The sequence below is a fragment of the Chanodichthys erythropterus genome, chromosome 3 (genome assembly GCF_024489055.1).
Source record: "Chanodichthys erythropterus isolate Z2021 chromosome 3, ASM2448905v1, whole genome shotgun sequence".
NCBI lineage: Eukaryota > Metazoa > Chordata > Actinopteri > Cypriniformes > Xenocyprididae > Chanodichthys > Chanodichthys erythropterus.
In genome coordinates this window covers 37675403-37699137 of record NC_090223.1, presented here as the reverse complement: position 1 = coordinate 37699137, position 23735 = coordinate 37675403, and the positions used below count along the sequence as shown (strand labels likewise).

The following is a 23735-nucleotide window of genomic DNA, read 5'->3' as shown; positions in this document are numbered from 1 at the left end:
AATGCGTCACACACAGAAATTAGATGTCAGAGAGTCTTTTATTGTACAAAACTGAGGTAGATAGATCATAACATCACAATGTCTGTTTGAAGTAGCTTATGTCATGTTGACCTGCTGGAAAATCCCTGGTCGGTCAGCCACAATGTTCCTGCTGGTTGTTGATCTACTAGCTTGGACTAGTAGGAAACCAGCTACAATGTTCCAAAACAGCTTAATATGGGTTTTCCCAGCAAGGAGACCACATAAAATCCCAGTGTGATAACTGGACAATGACAGCACCATGGACAAATACAACGACAGAACACATTCTTGGCAATTAAATAAATAGATAAAGTTAATGTGAATGTCCGTTCTCGGTAATACTTCTCGTAGAAGTAGTGGCACCGCGTCATGTCCTGAATCAGAGAAAGGCGACAGTTTGAAGAAGCACCATTAGTCACACAATTTCCAAAACAACCCGCTCTCCGATGAGTAATCAGCCACTGACTTCTCCACGTTAGTCAAGTGCCCCCAATACTACAGCAGGACCGTGTTATGCGCCACAACGCGCGCTTCCCTCAGCAGTGCGCAAAGTTCACTTTACTGTCCTTGTGTTGGTGTCTTTTCAGAAAGTGACAATTGTTCTTGGCATAGGTACAAGTGACAGTGAGTCTAGCGCTCTGCCGCAGTTGGCGGAATTACTCTGAAGAATTCCCCTGGCCTCCACAAACTCCAGTTTGGCTTTTTTGCATGGTAGGAAGTCTGGATCTGTGGCTGTTTTGCTCCGTCGCTTCCTGGAGTGACGGTCCAGTCTGGTTGGGCTGCAGTTTTCCTTGTCCACTGTGAGTCCTGCGGGGTTGTGTAGATGTGAATGACCCTCGAGTTCGGACCTTTGCCCATCCTCGGTGGACTGTGTCGCTGTCGCGCGCAGAGGTGTTGTCGTGGAGCTCGTTGTGTCCATGGGCTCTTCTGTTTGTGAGGTGTTCTCTGTGACACTGTGTGTGTCGGCTTGTCCCTTTTTCTCGCTTGTCAGTCGGGCAGAGTGGTATATGTCCCTTGCAGACTTCATGACGAGCGTCAGCAACAGGCTCCGGTGGAGTCGGAGTCCACCACGCTGGGTGCGCGAGCTGTACAATTTACTCAAAGCCTGGACCATGATCTGCTTGGCCTCTGCTGTGACATCCATTGTTCTCAGTTATTTAATTAACTTCGAATGTCCTTCTAAATATACAAACAATATTTAGGCAATGTTCCCTGAGCTCAGTTTACTTTTGCTGTCGTTTCATTCAGCGAAGTAAACCTCAGCGTCAAGACAGCGGGCTTTATATAGTTTTGGTGACGTGTGCGCTTGTGATTGACACTCGGGCTCCTCCCATGACTTGCGGCTGTTTGAGGAAATATGTCAGAACGTGTATCATTTCTGATGTTATGAGTCAGAAAATTGTTTTGAAGATTTAGTACTAAATTAATCATCAATGTTACTAACAATGACCTTTTAAAAATGGGAACACTGAAGTAAATGTCAATGAGTTGTAATATTCTGATTTTTCTGATTGTATTATAGTACATTTTATTTTAAATAATTGCATTTTTAACTAAAATATATAATATAATAAATAGAATAGAATAGAATAGAATAGAATAGAATAGAATACTCGCCAAGACAACACAATGACAAACGCAAAAGAGGTCTTTGCCCTTTTTCTAGCCTGGGTTAATAGATAATTTTATTCCCATGGATATTGTTAGCTTCCTCATTCTCTTATGCCCATATAAGGAACATCCGCTAGTTGGTCCGCTCTATGGAAAACCCATGATGCGTGGGCTGTTCAGGCTACTTCCTGTTACCTTATTTGCTTCAAGAGATTTCGTCATAGCCAATAACCTCACACGACACGAGCGCGTCAAGCTTCCTCTGCCCATTTACGGGTGGATCCAGCTGTTTTCGCGTAAAACGTGTAACAACACCATTTTATAAAAAAGTTTGACTCCCAGATGTTGTTTAAGTCCACATTCAGTTTAGTTTTTGGACGAAGGAACTGTAAAATTAGAGGTGACACATGAGACGAGATATGTTATTAGACTTACGTTATTCATACAACATGATAAACCTGCTAAAACGTATATATATTTTTTGGAGATCAAAGAGGCAGTTGATCTATTCAATGGGATTAAAAAATAAATAAAATGATAAAATGTCAAATTATTCTCTAAAACTCAGTTTCTGGATTGCATATATGAGCAGGTTGTGTTAAGAAAGGTCCATGTATTTTTCTGTGATCAGGTAAAGCTACAGTTCAGGGCCTTTTGTGATTAATAAGCTCTCAATAACATCCCAAGGTCCACATGACAATACTGAATATCCTGATACAAGAAAAGAGTGCATTGAGTTATTTCGAAGCAAGACTTAATTGAAATCTATGTATCCACATGGCTCCAGTTTTCGACTTAAAAATTACTATTGAATGTATTTTTTGTAGGTTTACTTCAGCCAACGATGCACTACAATTTTAAGTAAATTATTAGCTTGAATTCACATAACAGTGGCTGCTTGTTTTCAGTGAAGACCTCTATTTTTAGTCAAGGTGTATCACTCCTGAAGGACTGCGATTAGAGTCCATGTTAAACATACTACTATGTACATATTAACAGTGGTTTTCAACCAGATTGCCTCACCAGACTTCCAGAGGGGCTGCAAGATGACTTTTTGTAAATGATTAAAATGCTTAAATTCTTACTCAGTATATTTTTCTTTTTTTCCCAGTGCAAATATCTATAAATCTTAAACTACATTTATTTGAGATGCAAATATATTAAGATAAGATATAAGGTATTGTTTTCTAAAATAAATAATAAAGAATAATAAAGAGCCAAAGACAAAAAGCTTTGTTACAAACTTTTATTAAGATATTCAGCTGTATCCTTTGACTTTTCTCTTACTCATTTTTACAGTAGTTAATGTGCAATTACTTTTGATAATATTGGGTCACAGTTAGGGATTCACAAAGTTATTGGCACTTTGAACACAGACAGAATGGAGTGGATGAGCACTGGCATTACAGAGTCAGTGCATGAGCACAGCTGGGTATGGGTTACAACTCATGCTGAGAGTGCACGACTAACAATCAAACTTCATTAGTGCTTCTATGTAATATACAGTATATAGATTTGTATAGGGATGTAGTCATAGAAAGTGAGACACTGCATCGTAAAAAAAAAAAGGTTCACAACCAGTTTGTTGTTTTGAGTGTTCAAGCGAGCTGATGTCATCCCCCATCCTGTCTGTATTTCTCTGTAATTCGTGATACCATGTCCGGACATCAATTTGTCGAGCAGTCACACGTTACTTTACCAAAACGTTTGCAAAGTTGGGTTATAATCATCATCATCATCATCTTATTTCAGGGAAAAAGACTGAAAGCAGAGTGTTGGGGTGTGCTGGAAGAGAACGCAACTCGCACAGAAAGAGGTGAGAGTATCTTTATGTGGCATGTCTGTTATTTAGAGTGGAATAGCAGTGCTGCATTCTGGGTAAAGAGGCTTAGGTTGACAAAAAAATGTAGCAAAAACTGCAAGCTAAAGGAAAACCTGCAAAATGCAGCCAGTCCGTTGCTTCAAAACAGACGGGTCCAGTTTCTGCCTTTGCAGAGAGGAGAGACAGTCACTATTTATAAAAAGAGTTCAATTTTTAGTACACCGCTCCATACTCTCTCTCGCATGCTGTCAGCGATCCACCAGGTTACAAATTCACAATGATCTACAATGCACTGTACCCCAACAAACTGTGTTACAAGGAAGAATGACAAGACTTATGGGCAGTTAAACTCGCACGCTCACAGGCGTCAGCCATCTATCTGCTCTCTGCGCTCCGTGACACAGTCAGACTGAATTGCAAGGTGCCGGGGAGCCCGTTTAGGAACGCGAACCCCAGAAAAAGGTGCTTTACTCGGGCACAGAGAGCAGAAAGATAGGCAGCGTGATATGGACATCCCAGCCTTTTCTGATCAACACTGGTCCCTTCATTCCCACTATATACTTGCCTTCGGAAACCTTTCATACCAGGACTAGACTTAAGTTTTCCCTAAATAAAAATAATCCTTTAAAAGGTGAAGTGTGTAATTTGAAAAGGAATCACAAAAATAATGATTTCAAACTCACACCATGGGTTGTTGCTCTTTCGGGCTGGTTGTGATGCTCAAACAAACAGAGCAACTTTCTGATAGCGCCACAGAGCCACAGTGTTACACCTTTCGGGGAAAATCAACCATCGAATGGCTTACTTTTAGTATTTTAACATTAAAATAAAATTACACACGTCACCTTCAACTTCCCAGAAGGAGAAAGGCCATCTTTTGTAGCCACTAAAAGTCATCTTTCTTAGTTATGACACCCCCTGGTGTTGACTGGAAGTAGTAAATTTAAGCCGCAGTAACAACACACAGACAGCAGGTGGCGCGTGGACAGCGGTTCCTCTCCAGCGACGCATGCAGCATATGTGATCTGTGCCATCAAAATGGAGGACGCATAAACACTGGCACAGTCATAGCCGGCGAGAGGAGAGAGAGGAGCGCCGCCACTCCACGCCCCACCCTTATACACGCGCAGTCCGTCTCCCACAGTCCTCCTGAAAAGGCACCAGTGACCCAGCAGGCCTTTAACATCTAAAGAATAGCACACATAGCACCAGTTCATCCCTCACCAGCACTTTAGTCGATAAAAAGAAATGAAAAAATACTCAGTACTCTATCATCAGTCAAACAACTCTATATTGTATCCTTAAAAAACTTGGCAAGTCAACTCTTTCACTTTGAATTAGTAGTAGTTGAAAAGTAAATACAGTACACGTGGTCTGCTAAAAGAATGGAGAAATGAAACGGAGAACGAAATGATGCATGCACATTCCCAGATGCTGATTTCGAATGATTGGCGAATGTTATACATTTCTACACTAGAAGCATTATTGTCTTCTGGTCCAAAAAAAAAAGAAAAGAAAAGAGGTCACCGGTCAGACCTGAACCAGACTGCATTTAAGACGTAAACTTGCCAGGAGTTCACTTTCTTTGCTACGACTCTAAAGCCTTAAAACAAAACAAGAAAACTACAATTTCCAGATATACAAACAGCAGGTAAGCCAGACTTGGTTATGCAAATAAAAGAAAAAAAAAGAAAAAAAAAAAAAAAAAAAAAACATGAGCTAAAACAAGAGGGGTGAAAGACCTAATGTAAGCCATCAAATAAAAAGACGAACAAACTGTTAAAAACGTGGTCAAAATCTGTTCAACAGTCTCTTCGATATTTACATCAGTATTCAACACGGTTGGCCACAGACACAGGGGTGCATCCTGTTCTGGGCCAGATACCGACACATACACATCCACATCCACGAAGTTTAGTCCAAAAACCATCGATTACGCTCTACAAAAAAGGTGCAGAATCCACCACTCTCCTCTACAAAAAGGTGCAAAAGGCTCTAGTTCAGTCTACGAAAAGGTGCAAAGAGGTCCATTTCCTCTGTCAGAAAGGGGGCGGCTACTGTATGTGTCCCAGGAGGTCAGACGCACAAAAAAAACATGACTTATACAAACACACACGGCCTAATAACTCGGGCATGAAATATTAAAATTGCCTAAAGTATCGTATTTCTGTTTTTGCGAGGCATGTGCATATAAAACCCATGCCTGAGTGCACATTAAGACATCACATGCAATCCCATTCAAATCCTGATGGAAATCTGGATTATGCAAAGGTTCACAGGTTATGGCAAAACTTCAGAAGGCCGAATTTCCTTAAAAAGCATCCGTACGAGACCCCTCAGACGCAGAAACAAACATACCCTAAATCCCCGAATCAACACATCACCCACATGCAAATACACAGTGCCAACTATGTGCAAGGAATGTATACAGATGGTGACTTGTGCGGACACACACATGCTTGCCTAAGCGAGCACAGACACACACACGCACACACAGCTGCCCAAACAGGGACATGGGCAACATGGAGAGACTTAATCATTCTGCTCCTCCTCTCCTGGGACACAAGCAATGTAAACCCTCCTCCACTCCCAAACACACACAAAGTCAGGCCCAAACCTTAAGACAGTAAAGTGACTAACAATACAAAGCACAACCTTCTTTCCCCCTGGGCTGTAAAAGCAAGTTTGTATGCGATAACGGGGGAAGAAAGCTAAAAGGTTTACACACTAAAAAACACTTAGTTTTTATGTCCTACACACTTTTTCTTTTCTCTTAAAAAGGGATAGTTTATCCAATTGTCATCATTTACTCACCCTCATGTTGTTCTAAAACTGTATGGAACACAAAAGATGATATTTTAAAGAATGTTTCATCTGTTTTTTGTGTAAACAATGAAAGTCAGTGGGGTTTGGAAGTTACCACTGAATCCCATTGCCTTTCAGTGAATGGAAAAAAAACCCCCAAACTTTTCTTTTGTGTTCACAGAAGAAATAACATCATGCAGATTTGGATTAACATGAGGGTGAATAAATGATGACAGAATTTTCATTTTTTGAATAAACTATCCCTTTAAAATCAATGAGATGTCATGCACCACTGGTCAAAACGGCCAATCGAATTCAGCTACGGAAATGATCGTAATCCAGATACAAGCCAAGCATCAGCCTTTGAAATGTAAGATACTCCTTATGCAAAAATATTCCTCATTATTCTCACTATTTCCATTTAAAGCCCAATAACAAGTGTCTCTTGAGAAACATTTAAGAAAAAAAAAACTAACAAAAACAGAGATTTTAAAACAATCCCTCTCTCTCAAACTCTAAAGGTGTGAGCAGATAAATATAATTTTATCCTTTACAGTCCTTAATCATCTTTCATCAACTCTGGATTCATATAAATCACACACAGTGAAACAAGTAGAAGGGGAAAGGAAAAAACAGCGACATAAAAAACAAAGAATGTGGCAGACTAAGATCCCACATATATTTTGGGAGGAATGGAAGGAGAGGAGGATATCAGATTCTTTCCATTTTAGACAGAACGAGAGACAGAATATGCCACCTACTTCTCCTTCTCCTCTCCTCCCTCACTACTCTCTCCATCTGCTGTTCTTTAGATCTTATGACAAGCATTTTTCCTGTCTCTCTCCTGGGCCAAATACAATCGGCTAGTCTGACATAGCCAGGTGCTACAAACTAATACATTCAAATTCAGTAGAGTGAGATCAGGGAACCTCGGGCCTCCCGTCGCAATAACTTTGCCTGGTCCTAATTATGTATTCCTATAGCATCGGTGACTAGATTTACTTGCCGAGCATGGAGGCAAAGGGGATCTTCTGTGCAAAAGAGGGTTATTCAGCAAAAACAAAAATGATTGAAAAGAAAAATGGCGCCCCTGGCATAAACCCCCGTGTTCCTCCCGACACTAGACCGTGCTATCTCCTCCAATCTCCTACCCGACTCTCCCTTTCCCATCCCAGGCAAAAGCAGCAGAGCCCAGAGTCACGCAGCGGTGTGGGAGGCGGGAAGGAGGTGGGGCGGCAGAGGGGATGGGGCAGGGCTTTCCTTGCCGGGTCGCTCACTGAAACAAAGTGCCGTTGTCTCCGCCCACACCCTGCAGAGACTCGCCCGAGGATCCCCCAGTCTCCACCGAAGCGCCGCCCTCCAGGCTTGCGGTCTCAAAGGTAGGCTCGCCGCTGAGGCCGTCCGCTTCCATCTTGATGCTGTCGGGAAGGAAATTGGCATAGGCGTCGCCTTCCGCCATCAGTAGCTTCAGCTTAGGGATCCAGCTCTTCCTCACCACGCGCCGAGCGTTAGTGCACATGTCCGCTGCAATGGCGTTCATCTCGCTCTCCTTAAAGCTGGTGGCGAAGTTCTGGCAGTAAACTGTTGACATATGGGAGGGAGTCATTTCTAAAGGCACATTCACACCAAGAATGATAACTAAAACGATAATTATAGCGTCCACACCAATACATGATAATGTTCTTTTGGCATCATGATTCAGTTGAATATACAATACTGATCTCACAATATTTTAAACAAAATAAAAGTTACATTTTTTTTCCCCCTTATGTTTACTTCTAAAACCTACAATGAACAGTTAACAAAAGTACTGTGGCTGCTAGTCTTACAACTTTTAGTTATCTAATTTGTTTCTTCAAGTCATTTTTAAGTCTGTTACATAAAAAGATAGTTGGTCTAATTTGAATCCTAAAAGTAAGACTGATTAGCCCTATTTGTGTACTAAAAGTAGTAACTTAATAAAATGTTTTTAAATACAGAGATAGTATGTTAAGAGCACATTTTAGTTCATATTCATGGTGTCTCAAAATAGCACAGTTGAGTACACATGTTCTTAAGATTATCTTACTAAAAGAAGTTTTAGTATATCAAGTACAAAATTAGTGTGAGAATAGAGCACTTTAAGAGCACTTTTTTTTTTTTCACCTGGGTATTTAGTTATGAGCTATAAATACTAATAAAGCATGAGAATTAAACTGCGCAAGTCAATGAAAGCGCACACCTCTGAAAAACCATTAGCGTGACCGCTTTGCATCACGTCCTATTAAACATTCCACACGTCACAATGACGGTGATATGCAAACTCCGTTCAGTAGGGTCACATTGAAAATCTGTTATTCAAAGTCTAATTTAAACCTGAAAATAAAATAACTTACATTCATTAAGTACTCACCCTCATGTTGTCCCCACACCCGTAGGACCTTCATTCATATTCGGAACGCGTATTAAGATATTTTTGATGAAATACAAGGGTATCTGATCCACACATAGGCAGCAACGTCATTGCACCGTTTGAGGTCCAGAAAGGTATTAAAAGACATCGTTAAAATAGTAGTGAACGCAGTTTAGCGCTTCAGTGTTCTACGTCCGAACGCCGGCTCATTATTGTTCGGCTCCTGCATCAGCATTACACGCATGTGTCGTGTTGCTCACGTGAACAGCGTCGGCCAATAATGAACATGGCTCTACACTGAGTTCACTACGTCAACTGCGTATGACAACAGTTAAAATTGTTAAAGTCATTATTTTTGTTTCGTTTTTACACACAAAAAGTATTCTCGTCACTTCATAACATTAAGGTTGAACCACTGTAGTCATGTTGACTATTTTAACGATGTCTTTAATACTTTTCTGGACCTCAAAAGGTGCAATGTCATTGCTGCCTATGTGTGCTTCAGAAACCCTCTGATTTCATCAAAGATATATTAATTTGTGTTCCGAAGATGAATGAAGGTCTTACGGGTGTGGAACATCATAAGGATGAGTACTTAATGACTATTTCTGTTACTTATCTAATAAGAAAGTTTGTGATTGATCAAGTAATGTTTGTTCATCAGGTTTCAACTGTAAAATATGTTAATCTTTCAACTAAGCCTCTGTGAATGTTATGCATTTATACATGGCGAAAATACAGAATTATGTTAGACACATATGCACTCTGTCCCTACATATATTAAAAGTTTTAAATACTGTATTTTATTAAATCATGCATTTTATTTTTCATTTATTAATAATAATTAATAAAAATGGAAGCTCAAATAAAAGCCTACCAGGTTTACCATATTTGATGCGCTCTCTGTATGTGGTACTGATCATTACTTAATATTTGAATAAAAGCCTAATTTAAATATATCTAAATTCAAATTAAAATTTTGGGGTGAACTATACATGATACATATTGTGGCTATTTGCAATACATATTGTTGCACTTTTGTATTGTGATTTTATCTGCTGCTTTAAATGCTCTTGAAGTCAGGTGGATTCTGATTGGGTATTAATATTTTTATCGTCCATCAGCTGGAAGAAATTGTTCTGAAAATGATTCCAACTATATAATTCCTCTGTGTTGTTGTTAGAGCTCTGGTGTGGATTTCGCTATTCTCATAAAATGATTATTAAAACTTTATCATACTAAGTGTAACTTAGGCCTTAATAAGTACAAAATGAGGTGCTCTGAGTATCAGATATAAAAGAACAGGAACTCACACTTGACTGCGTGCAACACTCGGCTGTCCAGCGGCTTACGGCTGGGGTCATTGGTGGAGGAACGGATGCCGGTTCCACAACTGTTGGCCAGAGTGCTCCTGTGTGTCATACAGAAACAGTAAAGTTAGATGCCATACACTTTCACTATAGGAGGCATGTGGCGTCACCTTCGGCCAAAGTGACTGCGGTTACACCCACTAAGTGGCAACATTGGTTTTCGGTGAATGCCGCGAAAAGCACACAAAACACACCTAAAATGGGAAAGAGCTTTGCGACTGACTGTACAAATAGATTTGACAAGAAATCTGAGGTATATTTTTACAGACTGCCGAAAGCTACAGAAAAAAAGAAGCAATGGATCGCTGCAATTCACAGAAACAACTGGACTCCAGACAGAGAAACATGGATTTGCAGTTATCATTTTGTGTCAATATATTGAATTTTGGGGTAAACTCAAACCCTATTTATTGTATTGGTATAAAATGTATTGACAACTTGTAAAATTAAATATTTACCATCTTATATTCTGCATACTTGGGTGTTTAAATAAACAAAAATATAGAAGTTTTAGGGCTGGACGATATAGATAACATTGATATAAGTGATCACCCGAATTTACACCTACTTATATCGTTTTTATAAAGCTTTCACAGGCAAATTTGCTTTATGCATTTCCCCAGCGTCGAAATAATACATGTCAGGAAACACGAATCCTGGCTGCACGTCAATATTCATGGAATACTGAATCTTTGGAAAATTGTAAGAAACACTATCGAGTCCAACGTTTAGTTTAATCATTTGTTTTATTCATGTTTTACTCGCGTTTTCGCAGTTTCCCCTATTAAATCCAGTCGTGCAGCAGGCTCTTTTGCCACTCAGTCTGACTGGGGGCGCGTGTTCCGACAGGAAAGTGACGTCAATGCATACCCTCTATTATGAAAGACATCTTTAATGTTTCTCAGACTTACCTATCGAAGAAAGCAGCCAGCAGCCTCCTCAGAAGGACTTTGTGTCTGGTCCCTGCACTGACGTGACAGTTCATCAGCTGAGCTCGTGAAATGTACACACTGGTGCCTGTAAACAAAATACACGAATCTCGCTTAAAAGGTGCGAAACTTTATTCATATTAATGAACTCAAGATATACAAGCAGACACTTATTTAAAGACTGAAAAATTCTTTATGACTCATCGGTTTGCATGAAAGCATTTAAATCCCAAAAATGAATACTAAACAATTGAATACTAATAACACAAAGCTCAGAAAGAAATTCAGCTCTCTTTATTAGCGCTAAAGATGATTCATGTGTGTTAGTACTGACTGTGACCCGTGAAGTTTAAGCAGTGACTGTTGCATTAACAACTGTTTTCTATTTATGTAAGCTTTTCTGCACCTATGGCTTCAAATATGGCTGTTGTTCTACTGCATCCATTTGTGTGACCGTCAATCAGACGGTGTCATGTGCTCACTGCGGTTTCTAATAAAATCCAACTTTTCAAATACAGAATACTATATAAATAAATCATATCAGGCGGCATCTGAGTTAGGAATCTCTTCATTTTTAAAATTCTTATCACTTTCTTATCAGCCAGTCACCAGATACTAGTTAAAAATTAGGGCTGCACGATATATCGCATGAGATTGTCACGCGCATTTCGTCAGTAAAGCCGGTTCCCTGATTGCCGCTAAATCGCCATCACCTGCTTTCAAATGGAGCGGCCCTATTAAAAATATATATATATTTTAAGCTTAAACAGCAAAGTTGAGAACACAAATAACTCACAAACTGAATAATCGATCGGCTCCAAATAAAAAGTAAAATGGCATGAAACAACTTATCTCATGCTATAATATGCACATAAACTGCTGTTTAAACGTTTGGAGAGTTTTAGTTTTGAACGAAAATGCTCAACAAGACTGCATTAATTTGATCAAAACTACAGTGATTGTAAAATACTACAATTTAAAATAACTTTTCTAATTGAATATATTTTTAAAATGTGATTCATTATGTAATATCTTTGTAATTAATTATAAATGTCTTTAAGGTCACTTCTGATCAATTTAAAGTGTCTTTGCTGAAATCAAGAATTTATTTCTTCCATTTAAAAAGAAAAAAAATCTTATTGACCCAAACTTTTAAATGGTAGTATATACATACAGTGGGGTCTAAAGGTCCAATAATTCACATTTAAAACCTGGAAACGAGTTAATTGGAGTAAATTGCATTTTCACCATATTCTTACACTTTACACTGCGCACACACACTTATAAGATTGAATGGTTGTTTGTGGTCTGATCATCAAGCACTGGCTTGCACAGTTTTCCAGGAATATGGATGAAAAGTCAAAACAGTTGCCAGTTGTCATTATAATTCAAAAAACAAAACCTGCCTCCATTAGATGGGGGCTATACTAAAACAACATTTCAAATTCATTCAAAAGCTTATTTTCCATCATGCTCTTAATTAAACATTTTTGTCTCATTTCCATTTTTGCTTTTCACTCCTCTAGCGCTTTTGTATTTGTTCATCATTTAATGACTTTCTGATGACATTTTTTCCCAAAGACCTTTTTATCGTTCGTCTTCTCGTCCTGTTTCAATTCCTCATTTCATTTTCCTCTTTATATTGCTTCATGTCTGGTCTTGTTCGAATGCTTTCTTTTATCATATTTGTAAAGCACTTTGAGCTGCATGTTTATATATGCGACTGCTGTTTAAATAAAGTTCCAGCGATTAGCGGAATTCCTCTGTTATGTGTACTGAACAGTTCCAGTCGGACAGCTCACAGTCACTTAAGGCTACGCTTTACAGCTCATAAAAGCCTCCATTACCTTAGTCACTCAACAAAACCTGTTCTCCACCACAATACCAAAACACAGCTTCTCCAAACACGGTTGGCCTATCAATCACCACGCTTTTCATGGGCTATTGAACATGACTCAGTTGTATGATGCCGGTTATACTCCCTATTTGTTTCTTCTATAGATAAACATTATATTCTCAGCAGATGTTTTCTTACAGTGTATACAGGGTGACATGGCGATCGCTTGAATAACAAAAGAATGATTTATTCCATTATAATACACCTCTGACTCAAGACGTTTTAGTTTTATCAGTTGCGGTACAATGATCAGACTCAGACCTGAAACTAGCTCCAGTTTCTCTGCAGGGTCACCTTCCTCGTAAAGTTTAGGATGACAGCGGTTGCCGATCTGAGCGATGAGCTCGGCGGGGAGAGAGGCGAGATCCTGTCGGCCGCGCATCCTAGGCCGCGTCTCCGAGTGGTCCGGGAGGGCCTCCACGCGCTCGCCCGCTGAAGACGAGAAAAAATGAAAAAGAGAAAGGAAGTTTATGGAGAGTAGAGAAAGTGTGAAGACAAAAACGTGATCTCGACTCACGCAGTCTAGACAGTCGTGAAGATTAATCCAGCACTCAAGTCTTTTGACTCTCAAAAACAGACAGATAATACACACCTCTTGGGACCAAGACTAATAAAAGACCTGTGAAATCCAAAGGCATCAGAACACATTTAGTTTTCATGCTGTCTGAGAGAAGATAAGACCTTCTGATAAAATATTCATGAGCTCCAAACAGTTGAAGCATTTAACAAAAAGTGTGAATTTAGCTATGATGATATTCCTTTTAAAGAAACACAAAAGAAAGAAGACAATAGCTAACTTGTTAAAATGAGAACCTAAAAAAGCATGAGCCTGTATACATTATAACACATACAGGATCAAAGGAAGTGCTGGTTTGGGAAGTGCTATTTTAAAACCTAAATGAAAATTCTGTCATCGTCAAACCTCTATAACTTCTTTTTTCTTCAGTGGAAGACAGAAGACAAAATTTTAACCATGTTCTGGTTGTTTTCTTTCCATGCAATCATGGACAAGGACTGGAGCTGGCTTTTTGTGTCATTATTCAGTGAAAATCATTAAAAGTTGATTAGATGTTATTTTTTAAATCAGTTTTTTTCAAAGAATTGGTTGATACAATTCACACAACCAGCCTGAATTATTCATTCATGATTCGGTGACTCAGTGATCTCAACTGCTCACGGGAGGGAAAGGTTACCACAAATAATAGTTGTGAAAAAAAGAAGGAAAAAAAATCCTTATTGTGATGTACATCTGAGTGTAACAGATGATAAATGTACGGCAGGAACTTGGTTCTATCTTGGTTGTTGGAGTTGAATGAATTGATGTAGGAGTTGCAATCGACTACATATGTCACCAGAGACAACCCTGTCATTTAACTGGAAGAATGAGTTGACGTTTTGATTAAAAATTACAAGGTCAAAAAAAAAAAAAAAAAAAAAATATATATATATATTATATATATATATATATATATATATATATATATATATATATATATATATATATATATATATATATATATTAAATGAAATATGCATATTTTTATGAATGAATTGTTCCAAATAAGACCAATAGATTGCATTTAAAAAAAATTAAAAAAATTATCGATTCTTCATTTAATTTTGATTTTTTAATTGAAAATTTCAGTCAAATTCTCAGACAAAGCTATTGTATATCTTCAAAAGACTTGAAATATAGTGCAAGTGTCATATGGAAAACTTTTATGGTGCATTTTTTTTTTTTTTTTTTTTAAGTTTGAAAGCTCCATTTTGCATTCTTTGTAATTGCATGGGAAAGACAACAAGTACAGTATTTAAATCACTTGTTCTTTTCCATGGAAGAAAAAGTCATCATACAGGTTTGGAACAACATGAGGTTGGGGTTAATGATCATAAATAATGATTGAGTAATGATATAAATAATTGTAAGCGAGTCATTTCATGCAGCAAGGCTGTGGACTCACCTGTAGCTCCCACGTTTAACATGCTGTACATGGTGTACATGTTGCAGATCTGCCTGTACTGCTCTTCAGTGCCATCATCCACTGCCTCTTCCTCTTCCTCATCGTCATGGTAAGAGATGGGTGAATCGCTGGCATAGGCACTCAATGTACCGGGGCTGGTGCCTTCAGGAGTGGCACTGTTCGTGCCATTGCCATTGGTGCTGCTGCTGCCACTGTGACCCCCCGTGCCCATTCCAAGACCCATACCAAGTCCCATGCTACTTTGCTGCTGGATGGCGCTTCCACGTGCCATCTCTTGGGAAAACCGGGCTGCCTTCCTCATCCCTCCTCCTCCGGCTGTGCCAGAGCCTCCGCCGCCTTCCCGATTGCTTCCTTCCCAGAGCCGCTTGGCCACCGGCGTGCATACCACAGAATAGGGCGAAGCCTCCGGCTGCTCTGTCTTCACCCGAGACACCAGGGGCAACGGGGTCAAGCAGGAAGTAGGCCGACTGGCTGCCGTAGCCACCACCCCACCTCCTCCATTTGCCGTGGCCCCTGCCGCTGTCTGGGTGACGGGACTCTGAGGCTCCGACGGAGGAGTTTCTTCAGTATGGAGGCCCTGTGAGTCGCAGCTGGGCGAGCTGACCTTCAAGAAGAACTCTGTGCCCTTCTCCATAATCTGCTGGATCTGGAGAAAGCCAGCCGTGTACATGAGCAGAAACTGGTCTCCGACGTTCATGCTGAGGCGGCCGGTGTAGCAGAAAGCCAGGATCTGCTGAAAGCTCTGCGGCTGTACGGCCGGGGGCAACTCCACCACCGTAGGGGTTTTGCTGCCCGCGCTGCTGTTGAAAAGGTCACGGAAGTAGGAGCTGCTGGCTGCCAGCACGGCACGGTGAGCTTTAAAGGTGTGCCCTTTCACCACCACGGACACGTCGCAGTACAGGCCCTGTAGCCGCTGCTCGTTCAAACACTCCAGGACATTGTTGCCGAAGTTTGGGATCGCCATCTGAAGGGTCTGAGCCATGGCGCTATGGCCAGCACCACCAGAGAAATCTGAGCGGCACCGGAGGAAGAGAAGGAGGGAAAGACAGATGGAAGAGAAAGAAAGAGATCTTTGTCAGCAGCATTCTCTCAGTAGCACAGTAGTTCATCCCTTAAGACTCATTGCAACCATCATTTGCTTTTGAAGCAGTAAAATCCACTGAATCAAACACAATTTATTGCAAAGACACAAACAGTTACTGGCAACAGACTGTTATATTAAAAGGTGAAACGTATAAGACCCCAGGGACGAGCCTGTAGGCACCTTTAGCAGACTGGCCTAAAACATGCAAACTCTGAAAAATAATAGGGGGGGGTTGGCGAGCCGCCTCTAAAATCCTGTGAGCAGGATGTGACTGCTAATCTGAATGAGATGGTGATTCAGCTGAGACAGAGATAAAATGGCACTCTTTACAGTACTACATCAGGGAGGGAGAGAGGGGGAGCGCGAGAGAGATACTAAACCAGTGATTGAGGTCATAGTTGAGGAAGAGGGTGGAAAACAATGGGCTTTGACTGACACTGCAGTTAGTCTTATTACTGCTAAATGTGACACCATGAGCAGAGCCATCATTACAGCTCACAGACGTGCTGCTGGGGAAATTCATTAAAACCTGAACTTTCTACTATATAATGGGCTGTGCACCAAGTTACAGGTATACAGAGTTTAAAACTGCTCTTTACTATTCCCTCCTTTTTAAGCAACAAAAACACTTATATTTGTTGGGGGAGGAGGGGGAATATTTTCAGCAGAACGAGTAGCAGAACTTTCTGAAAGGGTACGGATTGACATTTTGCTGTCAACAGAAAGATCGTGGCTTATTGTTTAGCAATCATTCGGTGAAGTAAAAACGGCCCTCAAATCACGTCAGCTGAACCAACACGGCAGAATAACGCTGGGATGTGATATACTTCACACATTAAGATTAGACAGTGGTAGGCAAAACATCTGGCCACATGTTTCCCACACAAGCCATCACATTAAAAATCACTGAATCTGATCTGATCACACAGAACTAACAGGACATTCGTGGTAAAAGAAGTACCCTCTTTGTCTGACTTCAGGCTCGCTCCCCCCTCCCTTGCATGCACACACACAAGCCATAGACATCAGACAAAACGGCTTGTTTACAGTTGGCCAGAGAGCAGTGGCACACATACACACTGAGAGGCCCAGGGTTTATTTAAGAAGCTTTCCCTTGGGGTGGGGGAGGAGAGGGACACCTTAGGTATAGTTATCACGGTGTGTGTGTGTGTGTGTGTGAGGGGGTAACCTTTTAATGACTTTACTCATAACTCAGACTTCCCATATGAATCTTTCACGCAATAACCAATTAAGTTTTGGAATTTGGAGTCTAAAAACACCAAGAAAAAGTAATCTCACAGTTATCAGTTAAACTCGTGACATTTTCATGCACTTATTCTCAATGACAAATTCTATACCTTGACCATTATGTAACTTCATGTTAACTGGGACACTTTTAGGCAGTCCTTATCAAAAAGGGATTTACTTTTGTTTGTTTTTTTCTCTCTTTCCAAAAGTGCATTCACCCTAAATGTCAGTGGTTCTCAACCCTTGTAACTTCAAGGTCTCTCATTGTCAAATTCAAAGGTGCTTGTAGCCTTTTTATTAACAGAAACTGTGGTTATAAATATATCAAATGTGATTAGTATGGTTACCTTTATTTAACCAGTAATTTACTGCCTTCTTTAAGGAAAGAATAAATAAATACAAATAGCGGTTTCTCTGGTGCTTCAACAAGCCTACAACTTTTTGAAAGGAAACATAACAGACAAAAATCACTTGAAGAGTGAACCCCCCACAAAAACAGACGTTTTAAAAACAATTTTAGCAGAGGGGCGAATACTAAAATACATTTTGTTCACCAAGGTTGTAGTGACAGCTTGGCAAAACGTGAAGTCCTTGATTTTCCATTAGAGTAACTTGATGCACGTTACACTATTTATATTACATTTACATGTGTTATTAGCAGATTTAGCATTTTAATAGTTAAAAATACTCAAATATAATATGACTGGAGGAAGTTTACCAAGTGCCCCAGTGGGACCCAGTCGAGAACCACTGATGTTTTGAAAAAGAAACAGCCCAGCTTTAGTATCCCGTCTAATATTGGGATGCCAAGCCTGTGTGATGGAAGTGCAGACGCAGCCACTGAACATACGACGATGCATAAACTCCTAACACTAATTCAACAATGCATAACAGTTGAGTAGAATATAAGAAAATAATGAGCAAACCTTTGGCCGCCAGACCTGCCAGTACAGCAGTGTTATGAGGCTGTGTCGGCGGCAGGCTAACCGTGTGTCAGTCAATCTGCCCGTCCGTCCGGAGTTCTCCACTGGCACGGGCCGTGAAGGGGGGTGAAGAACGATGGCAAAAGCGCCCACTATGAGCCACTCTGTGAGAAATGCAGCACCTACATGCGAGCGAGCACAAACGCAGCGGGGGGAAACGCCGCGACGCACCGAGGGTCACGCGAAACGAGCAAGTTTGCCGCTCTTGTCCCGTCTTTGCCAATGCACCGCACCGAGAGCGAGCGTGCCTACATCCTCGGGCCTAGACGGGTCCGTCTCGTGCGCGGCACCGCCGAAAAGAGGGTTCGCCCCGTTCTCCACGCCACTCAATTACAACGGCAACACTCAGGAATCTCTAACGACTGAATGAGCAGCCGGTTATTAGCATCATTAAATACCCAAGTGCATACTTTTCAGTCCGAGGAATTTCAAAGTTAATGTTCCATAGCCATTTCGCGCTAGTTCGGATACCCCACCTTATCTTATTTCACAGACATCAACAGGTCATCCCGGGACAAATGCACGAACTGGGGGCGAGCCAGACTGAACCAGCGCTGACAGTAGGGGGGGTCAGCTAGCCTCCGCCAATAAGAAAACGATTTAACTACTCGTCGCCACAACAACAATCACGCTCAAAGTGGTATCTTCAAACTAAACGCACAAATAGGAGCCGTTCGGCTCAGAGATGAAAAAAAAAAACATCCCGGAAATCAGGTTTTTAAATTAGCCAGATCTGACTCCGGAACATCTGCCAGCGCGAGCGTTCAGCCATGTCAGTGAGGTCGGTGAAGTGGTTAAACTTTTTGTTGGTACCATTAGTCTGTGCCCATCCCCCACCGCACACCTTCCCCAAAACAATGCCCCCCAAACATCTCAAAGCCACCGGATTTCAGCCAAAATGCCAGGACAGCCGCTCGCGCGCCGTCCTCGCGTGTCACGCAGCCTCACATGACCCGCTGCGGGGACTCGAAGGCGGGATACTCACCCCTAGCTGGAGGCCGTTTCAAAGTGTTTCAATGGAGTCCGACGCGCTCGCTCTCCTTCACTCTCTCGCCTCGTCTGTCTCGCGCTGGAAACAGCCATTCATTGTGGGCATAGGCGCGGAGTCGATCGCAGAGCCGTCGAGCGGCGAACTCTTTTCCAGCGGGATACGGAGCGCAGAGCCACTGATCATGCATAGACTAGACATGACTCCCCATCGTCACTCAATCGCATGATCATCACAGGCGCAGCCTCAATGCCAGGAGACCTATCCAGCGTCGAGATGTATTTGCGCATAGGCTGGCACAGCAACAGCGAAAAGAGCCACCGCCTCGTTTCCATACGTGAGCAAAAAGTAGGCCATGCCTCTACGTCTCGCCAGACAGATCTCCAATATAGAGCAGCGCGGGGAGAACGCCATGAACTCATAACTCTGCTCCGCCAGGGAACGATAACGGGAACATCGAATAAAGTTCGCGCATTTTGAAGCAGCGTTTAGTGTTGGGGAATTTTACTGCGTCCTAAAATGGTTAGCCTAGTTAAGTTAGATGCATTTGCTTTGAATATTCCTCGCATACTTAATTAGACCGAGGTCCTGTATAAGTCCCGATATAAAATAATCCCTAAACAATTCAGTGAGGCTATAGTGGGTGATTCTTGATCATTTTATATTGGAGGCGTGAAATACTCACTGTTGTCTCGAAAAATCCATGTAAGTTTGCCCAAATCTGCAGGTCATACACTACATCTGTGTGTTTTACTCTGCAGGGGAAACTATACGGAGGCGTGACGTCACGTGCTGACCCTATAGATGTCCTTACATTACCCCGGTGTGATACATTTCCAATTGCATTTTTGTGACTGGAAAAACGTGCGCACGGGCTTCCGTAGTCACGATTTGGTGAAAGTGAAAACACTGGGTTGCCAGATTGGTGTATGTTTATTATTGTTATTATTACTCTGCAAATCTTTTGTTTGGAACTTTTGTGTCCACTTCTACAGAAGCACTATAAACCAAATAGATGGAATATTATGAAACATATTTATATTTTGAACTTGAACTAATGTATATTTGACTTCTGTGTGGTTTTCTTACTTTCAATGGTATTTTTTTATTTTATTTATGATCCTGAAATTATCCACGTTACTGGCACATAAACAGAATAAACATTCTGAATTAATTGTAGTAAGAAAACTTCAAAATATGAACACATTTTAATTGCTAATAAAATAAATGATAATATTTAGCTTTTATGAGTAGGTGAATGTATCAATAACTACAAATCAACTGGTGTCAAACTAGCTAGCGCATACTAAGTGATATCGTAATTCAGATTAAATTAACAGTTTGTAATCATTTAGCCTATAAACAGGCCTGTTTTGTCTATTTTTTCGTACTGTTCTATTTAATCAAACTGACCTTTTTTCGACATATAGGTATGTACAAAATGTATTTGGTCTTTTCTGTTCAAAAGACCAAATTATTTTATTAAAAGAGCTTCAGGCCCCATGTTGTACCTTCTGTGGAAAGTGTGAAATATATACATTGGAATGTTCAAACAAAAAGGAGCACTGCCCTCTAGTGGCATTATTACTCTCATGATGCAGAACATTTTATTTTCTCCTTTGAGAAGCTCATCTGAGTCCTTTTATGTTAGCCTCTAAATCTTCTGCATTCCAATATTTGATCATATAAGAGTCTAATTTTTTTTTACTTTTCATTTTGTAGGCTATCTAAAGCCTGATACAAAGTTAGCCACATTTGAGCATCATATAAGTGTCATACTCAAGTTATTTATTTCAGACTGCATCATATTGCACAGAGTTTTAGCCATTATATTAAATCCTAACTACGTACTATATAATCATACTTAATACTTAATCATACTTAAGTAAGCTATGAAAGCAGAGAAACATGCACGTTTTTGTTGCATACAATGTGTTCATGTATGAATGCACACTTCCTTTACTCACTATTTTTAGTTTTGTGTATTAATGTTACTATTAATATTTCACCCATTTTAATTTGGTCATATGTTATGCGCCTGCTTACATTTGTATGTGAGAAGCAACCTACAACATTTCTCTGTGTTTAGCATCTGCAAAAAACACTTAGCCTACAGTAAATTTGTCACCACTGACGGCAGCTGCCGTGTGGCTGTTTGCCTGCTGAAAATGACATCCATAGTTAATTCACAGCTTGAGCACAGATTGTCTGGAGAAAAGAGTCGTCTATTGACAGATGGCAGGGGTAAAGAGGGAAATTGCTTCAGTTGAGGGAAACCATATCACAAGTATAAAACGGATTGACTGATTACTTCTGCTCACCACTTGATGGCAGCACGTGAACATTGAAACTAAAGCTGCTCGAAGAAACACACTGCAAAAATGCTTTTATTACTTAGTATTTTTGTCTTGTTTCCAGTCCAAATATCTAAAAATTCTTAAATACAGATGCTTGTACTAGATAAGTAAAATGACACGATATTTCTTCTTGATTTCTGGGGGGAAAAAATCAAAATAAAGTGAGTTTTGGCTTAAAAAATTAGTTCACTTTCAAATGAAAATTACTTCAAGCTTTACTCGTCCTCAAGCCATCCTAGGTGTATATGACTTTCTTCTTTCATATGAACACAATCTGAGAAATATTAATAAATATCCTGACGCATCCGAGCTTTATAATGGCAGTGAGCGATACTAACGAATATGAGCTGAAGAAAGTGTCTCCATCCACATCCATCCATCATGAACATACTCCACACGGCTGCAGGGGGTTAATAAAGGCCTTCTGAAGTGAAGCGATGCGGTTCTGTAAGAGAAATATCCATATTTAACAAGTTATGAAGTAAAATATCTAGTTTCCACCAGACTGCCTTCCGTATTAAAATAACGAAAAAAAGAGAGAAAAAAACGGATCTTGTCGGAAAAGTCAGTTGCACTTTTTCCGTAAGTTGAATAGGGAAGGCATAGGACGTAGCGTAAGCTTTTTGAACTGCGAGAGTTTTACACTTTCTTCGTAAGTAGAATACGGAAGACGGTCTGTTTATTTATTTTACACAATCGCTTTGCTTCAGAAGGCCTTTATTAACCCCCTGCAGCCATGTGGAGTACATGTTTATGATGGATGGATGTGGATGGAGACACTTTCTTCAGCTCATACTCATGACTCCTGTTCACTGCCATTATAAAGCTAGGATGCGTCAGGATATTTATTAAAATATATCAGATTCAGAAAGAAGAAAGTCATATAGGATGGCTTGATGGTGAGTAAAGGTTTGGCTAATTTTCATGTGAAAGTGAACTAATCTTTTAAAACAAGCTAAATTATATGTCAATGGGGTAAGAAAAATAATTTCAAACAGAAACAAGATTATTTTTCTTACTCCACTGGCAGATAATTTTGCTTGTTATAAGCAAAAACTCACTCCGATTCCCCCCCCCCAGAAAACAAGACAAAAAATATCATATGTCATTTTACTTATCTAGTAAAAGCATCTGGATTTAAGAATTTTTAGATATTTAGACTGGAAACAAGAAAAAAATGCTAAATAAGAAACACATTTTTTGCAGTGCATTGAAAGCAGCAGTGGAACAAAGCATAAATGAACCTTACGGGTCACACATGTTACATAAAGACCCTTATAACCTCTAAAAATCTGCAAACTATAGATCCATTTGTAGAATGAAATGCTGTTTTGATGAGATATATATATTATATGTATTTCTCTATAACAGGTTTGAATCTATGACTGACACGGATGAGGGCCCCCGTCCTTCAATTCAGAAGTTATTTCACAGACCGCGTACATTCCCTTGTGTCCCTCTAGAAAACAGTTTCTGCTTTTTGATATTATCCAAAGGTTTTTACACCTGAACCAATTCTTCTAATTCTCCTGTTCTCAAATAATATTCACATATCAGACAACTTAGCTTGTTCTCCTCTTTTTTCAGATGTCCTAGTTTGTCTTTTATGTTTATTGCTTATGTCTTCCCATTCTGCAGACAACTAACAGCATTCTTCAAAGAACAAATTTAGGAAAGCTATTAGGTTTTGGAAAAAAAACAGTAGTGTGAATTTACAGTGTTTGGCCGTTGCTTGAACACATTTTACAAAACTTCGCTCATTGTGCCAAAACTCTACACACAAGTAAACATGACACAACACTGGGAAATATACCATTCACATCTGTGTCAAACTGAAACTCTGCTATCAAAACCTAACATTCCTTTGTCAAAATGTAACTCTGATGACAAAATGACACATACTTGCATCATATGCACACTTTCAGATCAGGGGGAACACACTAGTCTACTTAATATAAAACACTGCAGTCTTTAATTTTCACAGTTTATTCAGAAGGCATATTTTCAGTAGGCACATTTTCAAACAACCAAGGCCTACTCATTATTGTACATTGCAGCACTGTACATCGCAGTAACATGAATACAGATAAAGCCAAAAAAATAAAATAAAATAATAGAAAAAACGCTATACTGTAAACACAGAAAATCATGGCAATTGTTCATACGTGTGCTCATGGATCCCGCCGTCTGTTGGGGTCTGGCCACAGGACTAGGCACCGGGGAAAATATCCCCTTGCATGTCAAAA

General features: G+C 40.1%; 2 protein-coding genes across 4 annotated transcripts; both read right to left on the bottom strand.

Moving 5' to 3' along the window:
* ier2a (immediate early response 2a) lies at positions 1 to 1300 on the bottom strand. Its single transcript, XM_067382140.1, has one exon. It carries the CDS (start codon positions 1163 to 1165, stop codon positions 605 to 607), a length of 561 nt encoding a protein of 186 aa, XP_067238241.1. The 5' UTR covers positions 1166 to 1300; the 3' UTR covers positions 1 to 604.
* A 141-nt stretch (positions 1301 to 1441) lies between these two features.
* nacc1a (nucleus accumbens associated 1, BEN and BTB (POZ) domain containing a) lies at positions 1442 to 19955 on the bottom strand. 3 transcript variants are annotated; one of them, XM_067382134.1, is made up of 6 exons: positions 19818 to 19955; positions 14809 to 15840; positions 13109 to 13279; positions 10933 to 11038; positions 9965 to 10062; positions 1442 to 7840 (listed from the first exon to the last, which is right to left on the bottom strand). In XM_067382134.1, exons 2-6 carry the CDS (start codon positions 15809 to 15811, stop codon positions 7533 to 7535), a joined length of 1686 nt encoding a protein of 561 aa, XP_067238235.1. In that variant the 5' UTR covers positions 15812 to 15840; positions 19818 to 19955; the 3' UTR covers positions 1442 to 7532. The 3 variants fall into 3 exon arrangements, with proteins under 3 accessions (XP_067238235.1, XP_067238234.1, XP_067238232.1); XM_067382133.1 differs by lacking the exon at positions 19818 to 19955 and adding an exon at positions 19130 to 19800; XM_067382131.1 differs by lacking the exon at positions 19818 to 19955 and adding an exon at positions 18088 to 19122.
* Positions 19956 to 23735: the final 3780 nt, after the last annotated feature.

Coding starts and splice junctions, on each gene's coding strand:
- ier2a (XM_067382140.1), bottom strand. CDS start 1,165: ATGGATGTCACAGCAGAGGCCAAGCAGATCATGGTCCAGGCTTTGAGT.
- nacc1a (XM_067382134.1), bottom strand. CDS start 15,811: ATGGCTCAGACCCTTCAGATGGCGATCCCAAACTTCGGCAACAATGTC. Junction 13,280..14,808: donor GTTAAACGTGGGAGCTACAG/GTGAGTCCACAG, acceptor TCTCGTCTTCAG/CGGGCGAGCGCGTGGAGGCC. Junction 7,841..9,964: donor AGTGTTGCACGCAGTCAAGT/GTGAGTTCCTGT, acceptor ATATGTCAACAG/TTTACTGCCAGAACTTCGCC.